Genomic DNA, 16,349 nt, shown 5'->3' with positions numbered 1-16,349 from the left:
TACACGCGAACTCGTATAATACCGCGCGAGCTACACGAGGCCGTCTCCCGGTTTTTGTTCCTCTTATTCTGTCTACGTCGCCCGCTGTACGCTTCCATTTAACAGCTAGCAGTAGCGGTGCACTGACTCGAAAGTCTGGGAATCGAAACCGCATGGATTCCCCGGCGGCAGCCGACACGGCTAGACGCGGACCGAGAAAATAGCGAAATTTTATCGGGCTACGCGGAGAGAGTGCCGCGTCTAAGCCGCGGGGCGGGCCTTCGATGCTGGGAAAAAATGGTACGACGATCGCGCGTACGCGAACGAAATAAGGGATCGGGATTAGAACGGGGACAGCAGGCGTGGAAACAATCGAGAACGGAGAACAAACAATTTTCCACGGTTCGATCCGTCAAAATTCCCCCAACGATCGGTTCCAGTCGAGCGTACGCGTACGAGCGAGAGAATTCTTATTGGTAGTACTTCTTGGTAATACTTATCGGCGGTTCTTATTGGCGAATACCGTTCGTAAGCAACGTTACATCGCGACGACCGATCGTCGTTGGTGCTTTTTTTTTTCTCTCTCTACACATCGCGGTTCCTCTCGCGTGCGCGGCGCGACTTCTTTTTTTTTTCCCCCCCGCTTTTCCCCATCGAATCGAAACGTGAAATAATCGAGAACGCGACCGTCAACGACGGAGACGTTCCGTCGAACGGATAAGAGATGAAATTGCGTGCTAACCTGAAAGTCTAGCGAGGTATCGAAGCATGCCAGCGGCGGAAGACAGGCAATGAGCCGCGGTTCCAGCGACCAGAATTCCACCGGCGATCGGCATTTGTATTTTCCTCCTCTTTACCCAATTGTCCTGCGCGCGTGTGTGTCTCTACGGTGTGTGTCTGTGTCGCGTGTGTGTAACGTCGGCCTGGCCTCACTCGTGTCTGCGTTCCTCTTCGCCGTGCGCCAGAGAAAGAGAGGTGGGGGAAACGAAGCGTGCGACAGACAAGGACGGAGTATATTGGCCGGGGGTGACGCGAGTCCTAGCCTAACCTAACCTCTCTTCCTCCTTTGGTGTAAAGGGACACACAGGCACCGCACACCGGATGAAACGCAAGATCCTCTTCGGACGGTGCTCTCCACGGGAGACAACCGATCGCGCACTGTGAATCAGTCCACGGCACACACTACTGTTCCCATGCCCGTGATTTTCCTCGTCGAATCTCCTTTGACACTCCCGATTCGACTGGACAGCCGGTTTCGTTTACGTGTCGTGTCGCGTATACCCGTGCGCGCGTGCCGTGCCGTGCCGTGCCGTGTCGTGTCGTGCCGTGTCGCGCCGCGCCAGTGAAAACTCTGCCAGCGCACAGACAGGAATGGTGTATAGACTGAGACAGACGTACGCTCGACGGGATAGATAAATTGGCCTTCAGGGAGAGAGAGGGAGAAAGAAACAGTCCATTAGGGGTGGGGGGGGGGATACTGGGGAAGGAGGAGGGGGAGGGGAGAAGCGCGTACGACGGCGTAAAGTCCGACCACGGCCTCTACGGGATGCGAGAGAAAGAAAGACGGATTCTCTCTTTCTCGCTCTCTTGCTCTTACCCCGAGTGTTACTCTCCGGTACACTCTGACACGATGTCACGATTCACGCACTCATTCGTTTCTCGACATTCGAGTAGCGGACTCGTAGAACCGGCGCGCACTTTAGGAACTTCTGCGAAGGTTCGACAAAAAGGCCGTGTATACAACGGGGGGGAAATATACGCGCGACACTGCGATCGCAGGGTCGCGGCTCGAAACGCAACGTTACTCTCCCCTTCTCCCATCGGCTATTTTACAACGGCGATAACGAATAACGCGGTTCTTGCTCGTAGCGGCTATCGTAGGAACGCGCGGTACAGCTGTACGAGTACTGTCCGTTCTTCGCTGGTGTCGTGGCCTGTACTCGCGTCTCTCGAATATGTCATCGTGACCGCGATGAGAATACGGTGGTGCGGTTCGCGCGGTGCTCGTGGGCCCTGACGGGCCCTCGCGGTTCTATTGGCAGCTATACTGCACTGTCAGACACAGACTACGATAGAACAGCCGAGCGACGACTGACTCCTCCGCTCGCGAGCCACCAGCAACGTTGCCACATCACTCCCGAGTCTCGATCGGGCAAGTCTTCGGCCACCGACGGACAGGTACGACGGTCACTGCGTTCTTGGTGCTGGCGCGCGACCGACTGTTCCATTCGATTTGTTCTCTCCTCTTCTCTCCGTCTCGCGATCCTCCTCGGCTAACACCGTGCCCGGTGCTTCTCTCCTCTGTCTCTTGTTCCGTCCTCCACGGGCTGGACGTGTTTCGCGTTCTCCGTTCGGGACTTTCGTCAACCACGGAGCCTTTCTCGAAGCCTTTCACAGCGTTCGATCTCGCATCGTTCTCTCGTGGACGGCGTGTGTCGCGGCGGCAAGGGTCACGCTCGCCGACTGCTCAAACCAAACTGCTCGCCGTCCCTGCTATCGACTGGGGGTTCGCTCGGCGCATCGAAAGTCCACGGAACACCGAGATCCGTACGAGCACACAGCACCGAGCTAACTGGCCACATCTGCTGTCGATTTGCCTGGCAGCTCTGTTAAACTGCAGCGCGCGCGGCCGGCCAGTCTGCTCCCTCGCTTTCTTACTCTTGCCTACCAGCAGCCTGGCTGCCTGCCTACCTTCTCGAATCGGCCGTGCCTATGCCTTCTCTCGCGTATTCGCTCTCTCGCCGCTAACTCTCTTCCCCCCTAACCGTATCGCGTACCTTTCCTTCTCCCTTCCTCCTGCCCTTCCCGTTCCTCGCCCTCTCATTCACTCGCTCGCTCGCTTTCTCCATCCTCTTCCCAACCGGGAACACCTCGCTTCCACCTACCTCTACCTTCCTATCTCGCTCCTCGTTCGATCCAACGCCTCTCGCTCTCCGTCGAATGAATGGTTTAGTTCGGGAGGGCGGCCGCCCGGCCGGAAACAACCGATTGCATCCGGAAATCACCGAGCCCGTACTTCCCGCATTAGAGCGCTTCTTGAATAAAATTCCATTCCTTCCTTCCTTCCTTTCTTCCTTTCCTCCTTCCTTCGAACCCCGATCGCACGCGCATCTCTATGCGCGCGTCGCTACTTTCTTCGGAAATTCGTCACCGCGACGTCCCGTCTGAGAACGAGCTTAGAAATTAATTCCCTTATATCGACTGCCTCCGGTTCACCTTCCGGTTCGGCTCTCCGCGGCTCCACACCGCGGGGTGTAAGCCCGTTCGTACCGGGCTCCGCGTTCCACCTACCTACCTACCTTCTCCTCTACCTTTTCGTGCGTGAAATTGTAACACGTTTTGACGCGTGCACGTTTCGTTTGTAGCCTTCACGCGCTTCCGCCCGTTTTCCCTCGTTCTCTCGTTTCTTCTCCTCTTCCTTTTTTCCTTTTCTTCGCCCACCTTTCCTTACCGCGTTCGATCGACTTGCCGCTTCTATCCGCACGGACTGTCCCGTAACGGTAGTTAAATTGTGTGTATCAGTCGCTCGTATGAACGCATTTGCATCGTTGCAAATGCTCTTTATGCAAATCGCCTTTTCTATCGCAGCGGAGTACACATTTCGCGCATGTACTTTTGACCTATTTAACTCTAATTGTTTCACCCCGTTACGGAGATGGCGATTTCAATTTTATAGATAAACCGTCGTAAAAAGTAACTGTTATAGCCAGTGATTATAGGTACCAGTTCATTGTTAATTGGGTTGAGATAGATTTTATTCGCACGGGATTTTCGTGACTCTTGAGAGCGGGTGCAGGAACACGAAAATCGTGGAAAGATCGCGTGTTCCATATTCCGTGAAACTGGAGCAGTATTTTAGGCCGAAAATTGGCGCCGATTAAAAGAACTGCAGCGTCTGGTGAACTAAATTATGCAAGAAAAATATACCGAAACTGTTCGACGAGATACGTCAGCTGTGGAAATGCCGCCGCTTCGACTGCATTTTTCAAACATTTCTTTACGACCCGCCCGAAGCGTTCGAACGTTGAAAGCGGCCACAATTTGTGGATACAGTTATGACGATTCAAATTAAACATCTCCGTGTAACTTCTTTCCTGTTTACTCGCTCAGCGGTCCGCGAAATTCTTTTATACTTTCAACCTGCACGTTAAACTGTGAAAAACGAATAAAATAAGAAGCGACGGGAAAACAGATTAAAAATAGAATAACTAACATTTCATGTTTAACTGCGAAATGGAAACGAGCGATTTTCTACAGAAGGATGACGTCGTTTCCTATTTTATCGGCTCCTTTTCTCTTTATTGGCTTCCGCCGATCGTATTAATCTCAATTCGCTTAACGATACGAATCTGAACTCGCATCATAGAAATTGGTGCATAACGTAATGTGCCGATTCGTAAAGTTTTGTGAAATACCTCGAGTAGTTTAACGCGCGCATTCGAACACAGATCGCGACATCTGTCGACGCTGCGTGGAAACTAATCTACGAGAAAGTTCAGCCATCCGCTGCGTCGTGGCGCTCTCAGCTAGCATTTTCAAATTTGAATCAACCATTTTCCCTCGCAACTCTGGATGCGACAAGTTCGAGAACTTTTCTAAAACATAAATCATCGAGACTTCGAGGCTTCGAGATTGTTGAAATTCGTTCTGAACAGCGTTACATCTCAAGTTCAACTCGAGTACACTTGAAACAGCCTTTCGCGATGATAGCTCGAGGAAGAAGAAAGGGAAACGGTGAGAAACAATCATCAACGGAGGCAGGTTCTCCAAGATTGCGTTCGCATAAAGGACGTCCGAGGTGTATTAAAAAATAGTGCGAGGCTATTGAAGCATCTCGCTTCGGCGAGCGACCATCTGCGGCGCAATCTCGATCCTTGCGTCATTATCCTTTGTGACCGCGCATCATCGATTCGCAGGTTTCCTCAACCATGGAAATTAATCAACCTTAGACCATGATCAGAACTGATAATGGGAAAACGTGACGTCTGCCGTGGCTGCTCGTCGTCCCAAGATTCAACGATCGAGAAACTCGATTCTATCACCTGCCCCGTTTTTTCCTCCCTCCTTTCTCCTTCCTTACTGTCATCTTCCTCCTCGTCTCGATTTCTTTCCTCCATTTCAATCGCGGACACGATCGACGGGTTGCTCGACGAACCGATTTGTCTGGACGCGGTTAAAGGGAACTTTATCGTTCACCGGTCGTGAAAATAGCGGGACGGCAACGGTTGTCGATCGAATCTCGCGAGTAGAAGAGCCGCGAGGGGGAGGAACGGGGCCAGGCTGTAAGCGATGCAATCAATTATCGATTAGAGAATTGAAGTTTTCAGCGATTGCAGGCTTCGCGTTCGTAATTGTTCTGCTCTAAAAGAACGTAACGTGCACGGCGAATGAATAATGTGCGTATCGAGCATTTATTCGCGCCGGTTCAAAGTCGCTCTCTAACTCGGACGCGAAAAACGAATCCGCCAGTGTCGCTCGATCAAAGATACAATATTTATTTAACTCTGTGCAACCGCAATTCTGTTTGCTTGGGGCAGAAAAAAGAACGTAATCGATTCCGCGCGGAGTATTTTACTTTAATCTGAAACGTAGACACTGCACGCGCCAATACCAAATACCAAACGGCTCCTCCGTTTAATCAGAACCCATCCGTGTGTTTGATCGCGAGGAAACGTTCCCCGCGGACGTTACGAATCGTCGAGGAATGCTCCACCCGTGGGCTCGATCGACCGTTCGTACGTTCAACTTGGCAGCCGTCAGGTTGAGCGATAAATCGATGGCCACAGGTGGAAGGTACGAGTGTAAGGATGTGACATCGCGCGTGTCCACGTAGCCTAGTGGTACATTCAATGGGAAATAAGGATCAGAGCTTGATAGGCGAGGGTGTAATTATTCATAAACCGGACAAAGTGGACAGTGGGCGCAGGCGTCGTCGTCGACGTCGTCGACGCGACGGTACCATCCGACTTGCCCGTCCGTTCGCACGGAAGACAACTGTTGTTCGTCCATCCGCAACCGCGACGGTTCTCCGGAGCCATGTCGGCGACTCTGGCGGCGGCAATCGCGTTCTTGCTGACGGCGTTCCTCGGCCCTTCCCATTGCCAAACGCCCATGAACATGCGTAAGTTTCCACTACCTTCTTCGAAACTCTGCTTCGCGTTCCGTTGCGCAATTATTGTCCAAGCGAAAACGCGTCCCATCCGCCGAGTATTTCTTAACGAGCGTCGACTTATTCGATTCTTAAAAGTCGCTCGCGTTTCTTTTACGATCGCGAGAAGATTTCATCTAGAATTTATAGAACAAATGGATTTCAACTATTTGTATATTGAAAAAGACTTTCCTTGTTGTAGAAAATTCTATTCACTGTACTGTTTCTGTTGCAATTCTTTCGACGATGACAATTTCTATTGCGGATTCTAGTTTATACGTGGATTAATGAAACGTTGTAACATCAGAGAAGTTTAAACGCATCGATTGCATTGATTAAACATTGATTGGGTCGCATGAAAGTTTGATTCGTTCCCGATAAACCGATGCGAAAACTTGCCGTACCATCGCTGAATTATTCAGGCGGCGAACCGTCTGACCGAAGCCCACCGCATCTCCTGGGCCCTGGTTTCTGACACAGAAAAATGTTCGAACGAAGGGTATCATCGACGATCAAAAGAGAGAGAGAGAGAGAGAGAGTCGATGCGCGCCGCGATATCGTCGCGCGATTCCTGCTCCAGATACCGGAGACATATGGCGTGTGACGTTTTACGCTACTTTAAAAGGAATGCGGGAAGAACGTACCGTTTGTCCCGCGCAATTTTTTCCATACCGTTTAGATAATTACCACGCGATTAGATCGGATCTACGGTAACGAAGCTCGCATCGAGCCACGCGATAATAAAGAATCCTGCGCCGCGGTAAAAAGCTCGCCCCGTTCCGTGAAATTGCGTGACGGCTTCGAACCGGAACGCGCGCGAGATATATGAATTTAGTTGAAAAGGAAAAGAAAAAAGATCAGCAGAAAAAATGATTTTTGAATTTTCCTGATCTGTGTTTTCTTTCATTCTTCTTGCTTGGGTGCAGTCATAGTGATGGAGGAGCAGGACACCTCGATCCTGGCCGTTCTGAACGACGCCGCGTCTCAAGCGGAGAAGAAATTCGGCGACGACATTATCACCGTTCACATATCCGTCGTCGAAGTGGAGCGAATGAGCGTGGACACCAGCTTCGAGAAAGGTTAAGTAACGATGGGACGTTGCGAAGCTCTCGAAGCTTTCGCGACTTCGACAAGTGCAAGTCCCGATGCAACGCGGATCGAAACTTGATTATTCGAAAACTTAGTCCCGATCGATCGTGGCTCGCACTCCTACCAGTATCGAAGTCATCATCCCGTGATCGCGCGTCGTTCTTATTTCCGTCTCGTTAAAATCAACTTGCAGTATGTGCTGCCTTATTTAAGGGAATCAGCATCGTCCTCGACATGACCTGGACCGGCTGGGAGCGGCTGAAAACCTTGGCCGACGATCACGGAATAATATACAAACGGGGCGATTGCAGTATAAACCCGTACGTCCAGGCGATCGACGATCTTTTGATGTTGAAGAACGCCACCGACGTGGGCCTGATTTTCGAAGATGAAAGGGGTACTTTGACATCGACCTTCGACTCTGCTCCCCCCTTCTTACCCCGGGTTTCGACAAAATATTTACGCCTCTTTGTTGCAGAGTTGAATCAGAGTCTCTACTATCTGATCGGGAACTCGATCATACGGCTGGTGGTGATCGACGAGTTCACGGAGAAAACGGTGTCGAAGATCAAGAGTATGAGGCCGTCGCCATCTTATTACACGATCTACGCTGATACATCTAGGATGGAGGACTTTTTCAGAACGGTAAATTGTAGACTGTTACTTCTTAACGCCATGCTGTAAAGGGTTAAAGTAGTAATTGATAAGAGTTTGAATCGATTTGAAATGAGTCGAACATTTTCAGGCTGTGCAAGGAGGACTGGTCAAGAGGGACGGAATATGGAACCTGGTGTTCACTGACAATAGCTACAAAGACTTTAAATACATTAACGGAGAGATGCAACTGAACGTCTCCATTACTATCCTCTCGATGAGCGTGGACGTTTGCTGTAGATTGCTCAGCGACCAGTCTTGCAGTTGCCCCCCTGACGTTCGAGTACGTGCAATTTTATCATATGTTTTCTAATTTTTTTCGTGAAACGTGCGATATTTAAGTATTGCCACTTTTTCGTGGGTGGACAGGTGTTCACACTTTACTTCAAACGATTGATGAGCCTCATAGTGAGTCTAATGAGCGATCTGCAGAAGTCAGGCGTCAGCGTGGAACCGAAAACTGGTCGATGCTCCTCGTCGAACTCTACGAAGGCTTCGAATTTTACGTCCGAGGCGTTCAATAAGAATATACTGGCGGTAGGTCGTGGTTAAGTTGAAAGAGGTGAGGTTTTTGGGGAGGAGCGAATGAATTTGACGACAGAGTGTCACGACAGAAATTAGGAGGCAACGATACGTTCGAATACTGGTCGGAGAAAAATATGATCACGTACAAGGCAGAGATCAAGCTGGAGGTACTCGAGAATGGAGCTTTGGAGCCGCTGGCCACTTGGACCAAGCATACTAAAATCAAAGAAACCGAGGGGAAGAAGATTGAGCCTGCCAAGAGGTTCTTCCGAATTGGGACCGCTCCTGTAATTGATCAAATTTATTAACATACGAATTTTTTTACAATCTCTTCTAAATGTCTTTTACAAAGTTGATTAATATGTAAATGTTGGAATCGTATCAGGCAGTGCCTTGGACCGTGGCTAAAATAGATCCGGTAACCGGATTGGTAATGAAAGACGAGAATGGACGTGACATGTGGGAGGGTTATTGCGTGGACTTTATAAAGAAATTGTCTGAAGAGATGCAATTCGATTACGATCTCGTTATACCACAGGATAAACAGTTTGGGAAGAAATTACCAAACGGACAGTGGAATGGTTTGATTGGCGATCTCGCAAAAGGGGTAAGAAGCGTACTATCAAGATCCCTGCAAACCTGCAGCCGTTTAGACCCTTTTGTACAAAGCGCCGTCGTTTTAACAATTTAATTCAACGTTTGAATAAATTTTATCTCAACAAAACTTTATATTTACTTTCCAGGAAACAGATATTGTGATAGCAGCATTGACAATGACATCGGAACGCGAGGAAGTGATCGACTTCGTCGCCCCTTATTTCGAGCAATCCGGCATACTAATCGGTAAGTACAAGTCTTTCAAGGATATCAAGTATTTTCTATTTTATATATAAATTTTATATATTTTGTCGCGAGTGATGAGAAAACCAGTACGCAAACCGTCTCTCTTCAAATTTATGACGGTGCTGAAAGTCGAAGTATGGTTGAGCATCGTAGGGGCTCTAACGCTGACCGGAATCATGATTTGGATACTTGACAAGTATTCCCCTTACAGCGCCAGGAACAATAAACGACTGTACCCATATCCTTGTCGGTGAGAATTGCACAATTTCGTCGATCACGAGTTTCGAGTTACGCTGGAGAAAATTTAGACCGAGGTTACAGCGTATAGATCTTAAGAAACGTGAAACTTTCTTGTAGCTAACTAAAATTGAAAGCTTTAAGCTAAATTAAACGCATCGAATACTTGTTAAAAAAACAATCGCTATTTGTATTCAGGGAATTTACGTTGAAGGAGAGCTTCTGGTTCGCTCTGACATCTTTCACACCCCAGGGTGGCGGTGAAGCACCCAAAGCACTGTCCAGCAGAACCTTGGTGGCTGCCTATTGGCTCTTCGTAGTCCTGATGCTCGCCACGTTCACCGCTAATTTAGCCGCTTTTCTTACCGTGGAGAGAATGCAGGTTCTTGCACTTCTTGCCACCGCTAGCATCACGTTCCTACTTAAAGAATTAGGAATTGAGTCCGAGTTTTGTTGCAGTCCCCTGTGCAATCCCTGGAGCAATTGGCGAGACAGTCGAGAATTAATTACACCGTGCTGGCTAATTCCAGCCAGCATCAGTATTTCATGAACATGAAGAATGCGGAGGATAAGTTGTACACGTGAGTGAAAGCTTGGAAACAAATTTGAACAAGTTCTTTCTCATTCGTATACAACCTCTTTCCACCTTTCAATGTCGTAGCGAAGTTCGATAGGACCTCGTTTGGCGCACAAAAGCCGCAACAAACTTCATATTTTTACTTGTTGTACTCGATGAAACGATAAGAGTAATTCCTCGAACCTTTCTGTCCGATTAGCGTGTGGAAAGAGATCACGCTGAACAGCACGAGCGACCAGGTCGAGTACCGTGTCTGGGACTATCCGATCAAGGAACAGTACGGGCACATACTGCAAGCGATCACGCAGGTTGGCCCGGTGAAAAGTACCGAGGAGGGCTTTCGAAAGGTGCGCGGCGGCGACGCAGTCGCTCGTGTCAGAAAATTCGCTGACGACAGTCGTCGACTCCTTTCGTCTCTTTTTTTCCTTGCCCTGTTCCAGGTGATAGAAAGCGAGAACGCAGAATTCGCTTTCATCCACGACTCGTCGCAGATCAAGTATGAGGTAACGAGGAATTGCAATTTGACGGAGGTTGGGGAGATATTCGCCGAGCAGCCTTACGCAATCGCCGTGCAGCAGGGAAGCCACTTGCAGGAGGAAATTAGCAGACGGTGCGTGCACGAGGAATTACGAGCCCTCGCGCGCGACGGGTCCGCTTCAACGACCGAAACTCTATAAATTCCGATGAATTTCTTGCAGAATTCTAGACTTGCAAAAGGACAGGTATTTCGAAATGTTGGCGTCCAAGTATTGGAATCAATCTTTAAAGGCGCAGTGTTTGAATTCTGACGACAATGAGGGAATCACTCTGGAGAGTTTAGGTTAGCCGTTCAATTCCCTTAATTACAAGAAAAATGGGGTATTGATCGGATTGCGCGTTAATCGCACACCATTTTCAGGTGGAGTGTTCATCGCAACCCTCTTCGGACTCGCGCTAGCGATGATCACCTTAGCAGGCGAGGTTCTCTACTACAGGAAACGGAAGGACCCGCAGAAGGATAAGAAGAAAGGGAAAAAGAAGCAGAAGGCCATCGACAACGATAAGATGATCATGCAGAAGATGGCCTCGAAGCTGCAACTGAAACCCGCGCCTATCAATGCGTTCTTCGAGAAATCGACGAATCCTCCAACGCGAGTGTCCCACATATCCGTGTATCCACGCAATTTCCCGTTCAAAGAGTGAACCGTACGACGATTAAGCGCACGGATACTCGCGATACATCCTCGTGTATCGCGCACGAAAGACCCTGCATACCATCGCGTACCTGCGAATAAATTTCAATCGGATAATGGCGTTAATAAAAAGGAGCACGGCGTAACGAGAGTGAAAATAAAGTTTCTAGCCACCGTTTACGAGAGCCAGGATATTTCACTGTTTCGCAATGAGCTGCCGATTGTTCACGGCTCGCGCGAGCTCGCGAAACGATCTCAAATCGATGGATCGTAATTAGACTGTGGATGATCGAGTGGACACAGCGTTTCGAAATATACGAGTCTAATTCTATGCAACTGATGATAAGAAATTTTGTTGTTGTCGCCTTTCGAGAAGCTTTTTAGAATGTTAATCGTATCTCGTAGTACGAAATGTAACACACCTCTGTAAGCATTAGCCACCTGTAGTCGAATTAAAGTCGAGGAATATTTTTTACATTCTATCAGGAAACATTTAATCTTTGAATCGTCCTTCCAGTCATGGATGGAACGCGTCGATTACGAAGCAACGAGTCGACGTTTTCTCGTCTTTAACAAAAAAAAAAAAAAAAACCGGCAGAGTCGTTTTTTTTTAACGAAGCCTCCCAGATCGATCGCGCTTGCCGGCTATTGTCCGTCGCGCGTGTTTTTCTACGACCGCGGTAACAGAATTGCATAAATGAAAGTGAGCAGTTAGCGATCGGTCGACTGTGTCGTTCCGATTCGCAACATTCTGCCGCGCTATGGCGGAGTCTGGACCGCTGGATCGCGTTAATCCATCGAGTATTGCAAGATCCAACGCAAATTCATTTGCACGATTTTACATAAAATTAAGAAAATTAAAAATATAAATGAATTCTCCAAAAAAAATCTATCCTCCTCGCACCTGGCCAACAATGGCTGCCCCTACAAGCGTCGACGCCATAAATTAATTGTACTAAAAAACCTGCGGCAAAAAAGATCAGAGATCTCATTTTCTTTTTACATTCGTTTCTACGAATCCCAGAATTTTTTCTGAAACGATCGAGGTGAAATGAATTTCCACGATTTTCAGTTTCTCCCCGAGGAAAGGCGGTGGAGGAAAAAGTGACGCGTTCGAGCGCAGAACCCGCGGTTCTTTTTTCCCTTAACGAGACAAAAATGATCGGGCAGCGGCCACAGGCGAGCAAACAACATCCGGCACTGTTTTACGGCCGGTGAATCAAATCTTTCTGATCGACGAGCAGTGTTCACTGGCTCGGTCGCGTCGGCCGTCCCGCGTTTCGCGGGCCCACGAGGTGGGGCGGCGTCTTTTTGAATCGCCGAGTCGATATAAAGGCTTCCCGCGCGGAGGCGAGATCATTTCATGGGAAAGTGATGTGGCTCGTCGAACCGGAACCGGAAACGGAATAAAGTGTCCGCGATCGATCGACGATATCTCTCAGCATGCCCTCCCGCAAGATTGATCCTCCTCGCTCGGCCGATCTGCTTCTGGTAATAACTCTTCTTCTATCGACGCTCGGTTAGCTTTTCAATATCGCGTTTCGTATTTCAAACAATTCTGCCGCTCGATTGTATTAATTGTATACGCGAGAATTATTATGTTTCTTTTAGAGTATCAGTGAGAATTATTTTTGTTGCAAGGGTAGCTTATCTCGATCGCCATATTGTAACCCCGTTCTGAAAAGAAATGATCAGAAAGAGTAAGGCAGTATGGTTCTCGAGCGAGACGTTGAACTAAACTTTCATTTTCTCACAGACCTGTCTAACACTGGCGATATTCTGGTCGTCAGTGAAGGCAGACTTCTACACGGAGCCGTTCGAGTCGTTATCCAGCATCATTCATCCATGGATCCGCATAGATCGCGAGATATCCCAGGACTTCGCGTCCTCGGACCTCTCGCCGTCCTACAGCCACTATTCCGAGTCGAAGAAAGAGGTGACGACGTTCGATTCAGCCGAGTCCGTCGAGAAGCCGAAGGAATGGTTCGCGGCCTCCGCTAGCAAGAAGGTACCCACGGAGGAGAAGTACGCGAAGAAAGTAATTTCACCGTTCTACACCATCACGGACAAGGACTCCGACAAGTTCAAGGACATGGTGATGAAATCTGGCGTCCCGTTCTGTCAGGAGATCAAGAAGAAACGACCTAACAAGGACAGCATGGTCTGCTACAAGTGCAAGAACCCGAAGAACGGAGCCACCTACGAGCAGTGCTCCTACGTCGCCCAGCCGTTGACAGAGGATACCAACATCGAGGAGATCGCGATACCACCATCAGGGTTCAGAAACAGACGATCGAACTCGGACGAGTCCCATTCCAGCTTTGGAAGCTCTGACGGCTACAGAAGCTCCGACAACCCGTACAGGTTCAACGAGAAGATCTTCTCGGACGCCACGGACGACGTCCCGACGGAGTACACGAAGAAGAACGAGAAGTGCGAGAAGGTGACCAGGGACTCCATGGTGTGCATGGTGTGCAAGGACACCAAGAGCAACGCCAAGTACGAGCAGTGCTCCTACGTTCGCCAGCCCAGCGAGAAGAGGTACGCGTACAAGAAGTCCAGCTCGTTCAACAATCCTGGTCGCCAGTCGGAGAAAAGCGATGATGGGGACAGCAGGAGAGGATCCGACAGGGATTACTCGGAGAGTAAACCGGTCAGAGAGTACTCCAGCCCAGATGACAAACGGGATTCGGATAGGGAGTCCAGAGAGCAGTCCAAGGAGGCCTCGAATAATTGCAAGAAAGTGGAGAAGGACGGGCAAACCTGCACCGTGTGCAAGGACCCTAAAACTGGTGGGAACTCCGAGAAATGCTCGTACACCTACCAACCGGACGACAAGATGTACAAGTACAGTAGATCGAAGAGTTACGGTTATCCACAAAGCTCTTCCTCATCGTCCAAGGACGACTCGAAGGAAGATGCCAGTTCAGAAGGGAACAAATCTTCAGGAAAGTCTACAGCCGACTCGGATGGCATTCCGGATTACATCAAGGACTACAGTATCCCTGAGAGTTTCTACGAGAAGAGTTCATCCTCCCCGTCCAGCTCTTACTTCAAAGAAGAACCGAGATCCAGCTATCGTCAGGCCGCGTCCGAGAAATCGAAATCCGTCTCTCGCGACGACGACGATTTATCGGGTTACGAGAAGTCCAGATCGGAGTCTGAGAAAGTGGCCAAAGACATGGAAGAGAGTAACTGCAAGGAGGTCCAGAAGGACTCCATGACCTGCAAGGTCTGCAGGGACCCGAAAACTGGGAGCAATTCCGAACAGTGCTCCTACAAGTACCAACCGAGCGATAGAAGTTACGCGTACTCGAAATCGAAGACGTTCGGAGGTCCATCCGAGACGGGAGGAGACAAATCTCAGGAAGGATCCGAGAGGAAGGAGTACCGCGAGCCGTCCTACGAGAGCAAAGGCTACGGTTTCTCTGCCGACAGTGAGAAGCCCTACGTAACCGACGGCGATAACAAGAGGGAATCTTCGTCCACCAGCGAGACCAAACCGGAAGTTAAAGAAGACTCGGCGCAGTCTGCGCCGATCAAGCCCGACAGCGACTTCTACGAGGCCTTCAAGAAGAAAACCGAGATCCAGAAGGTGCTGCAAGATTTCCAGAAGGAGGATCGCTCGAATTGCAAGAAGATAATGCGCGACAAGATGACCTGCTACCAGTGCACGGACGACAAAGGCATGAAGAAGGAGGAATGCGCTTTCGTCACTGCCGAGGAGCCAACCGGGGACAAATCTGAGAATCGAGAGTACCAGGTGGAGCCTACCAAGAAGGTCCCCAGGTCCATCATTTTCGACGATGCTCTGCTTGGTTTTCCAATCGAACCGGAAGCAGAAGCCAGCGACAAGGTTTACGTGAAACGGGAGAATCCAACTGAGAAGGGTTCCGAGGAGGCAGAGACCTCCAAGAACGCCGAAACATCGAAGGAGGCTGAACCCTACGAATACGTCGCGGAAACTAGACCCGTGTTCGACAAGACCCTGGGATTCACGCTTCCCGCGTACATGCTGTCCACTTCCGAGCACGAAGAGGAGTTCGATAAAATAGTCTCGAATAGCAGGATTTAACGATGGCGTTGTCTACTTTATTTTATTTTATTAAGCAGGTTTAACACGGTGCTTGTCGGCTTGTAGAGTTGGTTTAAGTAGAATCGTAGCTCTTCTGCTGGGAACTCGAAAACATAGAGCTCGTAGTAGAGACAATTAGATATCTTTGCTGGTGAAAAAAAAAAAAAGGTACGAAACAATTCCTTTCTCCTCCATTGTAAAGTAATTTAGCGTATAAGCGGTACACGCGATTGTTGTGCGGTTAATTGTATAATTAAATTTCTTCTCGTCCAAGCGATGGTGAAACCGATCTTCGCTCGTTACGGGGAATTGCGTTACGGGTTGTGCTCGATCGAACGCGAAATTAGAAACTTCGCTTACCACATTGCGTTTTTACGAAATGTAATTTCGCGTTTTTCTCTCCTCTTTCCACTCGGTGCCGCGAAAAGCAAAGGAAAAAAAAGGGACAGGAAAGTGTCCGGCGATATTTCGCGAGAAGAAAGTGAGGACACGAGAAGTGATACCCGTTGTCATTCATTTTTTTCCGTCGCGGTTGGATAACCGTGGACAAAGAAACGGCACGATCAACGCGGAATGTAACGTCGGTTCAGGAAACGTCGTTTTTCATCGAGACTTTGTTCGCTGCCCGAGAAACCATCTACCATTTTTATCGATCCCATTATTCCCTTTCAATGCACCGTTGGCTACATCGATCACTTATCAAATAAAGGGTATAATAGGTTGGAATATCTCCCGCCTTTTTTCACCGTGAAACCAAAAAACGATTCCTTCGCAAACTCGACGTCAAACTAAACACACGACGCTACCAACAGAAGCGTCTGCCATCTTATTAAGCAAGGGAAGAAACCATCCGCAGGGGCCGCGGATGAAACAATGGCGCCGTATAAAGACATACTTCATCCCTGAATACTCCCCTCACATCTAACAACCTCCGTTCTCCGTATCCCTAAACCAAGTCCCATCGTTTCTAAACCAACCATCCTTCTTCCACGCTACCAGTCTCAGAGACTGGTCCCTTTCGTAAACCCAAAAGTTAATCCCATTCAACAG

At 49.1% G+C, this 16,349-nt stretch overlaps 3 protein-coding genes across 3 annotated transcripts in view; 1 reads left to right on the top strand and 2 right to left on the bottom strand.

The window, feature by feature from the left end:
- LOC143425267 (uncharacterized) overlaps window positions 1–1,709 on the bottom strand; it is a 46,099-nt gene extending 44,390 nt beyond the window's left edge. The window contains exon 1 of the mRNA XM_076897944.1: window positions 722–1,709. Coding sequence (XP_076754059.1) covers window positions 722–815 — 94 coding nt within the window. The 5' untranslated portion in view covers window positions 816–1,709. The remainder of the gene's footprint in view (window positions 1–721) is intronic.
- Window positions 1–16,349, bottom strand: part of LOC143425286 (mitochondrial import inner membrane translocase subunit Tim17-B) — a 106,295-nt gene that overhangs the window by 66,266 nt on the left and 23,680 nt on the right. The gene's annotated exons all lie outside the window — the stretch shown is intronic.
- LOC143425719 (uncharacterized) lies at window positions 5,795–15,693 on the top strand. Its single transcript, XM_076898720.1, has 17 exons — window positions 5,795–6,100; window positions 7,054–7,206; window positions 7,438–7,613; window positions 7,695–7,861; window positions 7,962–8,153; window positions 8,240–8,407; window positions 8,485–8,682; window positions 8,781–9,002; window positions 9,139–9,238; window positions 9,311–9,488; window positions 9,674–9,857; window positions 9,935–10,056; window positions 10,252–10,399; window positions 10,493–10,662; window positions 10,751–10,872; window positions 10,951–11,231; window positions 12,981–15,693. Exons 1-17 carry the CDS (start codon window positions 5,829–5,831, stop codon window positions 15,297–15,299), a joined length of 5,172 nt encoding a protein of 1,723 aa, XP_076754835.1. The 5' UTR covers window positions 5,795–5,828; the 3' UTR covers window positions 15,300–15,693.

The sequence above is a fragment of the Xylocopa sonorina genome, chromosome 7 (assembly GCF_050948175.1).
Source record: "Xylocopa sonorina isolate GNS202 chromosome 7, iyXylSono1_principal, whole genome shotgun sequence".
NCBI classification, from domain to species: domain Eukaryota; kingdom Metazoa; phylum Arthropoda; class Insecta; order Hymenoptera; family Apidae; genus Xylocopa; species Xylocopa sonorina.
The sequence above is the reverse complement of the archived record's forward strand: the minus strand, read 5'-3'. Positions and strand labels throughout refer to the sequence as shown.

What these genes read in the sequence shown, in the direction of transcription:
- LOC143425719 (XM_076898720.1), top strand. Translation starts at nt 5,829, where the DNA reads ATGGGAAATAAGGATCAGAGCTTGATAGGCGAGGGTGTAATTATTCAT. An exon ending in TTACCGTGGAGAGAATGCAG is followed by an intron (nt 9,858 to 9,934) that starts GTTCTTGCACTT and finishes GTTTTGTTGCAG; the next exon opens with TCCCCTGTGCAATCCCTGGA. An exon ending in GCGGAGGATAAGTTGTACAC is followed by an intron (nt 10,057 to 10,251) that starts GTGAGTGAAAGC and finishes CTGTCCGATTAG; the next exon opens with CGTGTGGAAAGAGATCACGC.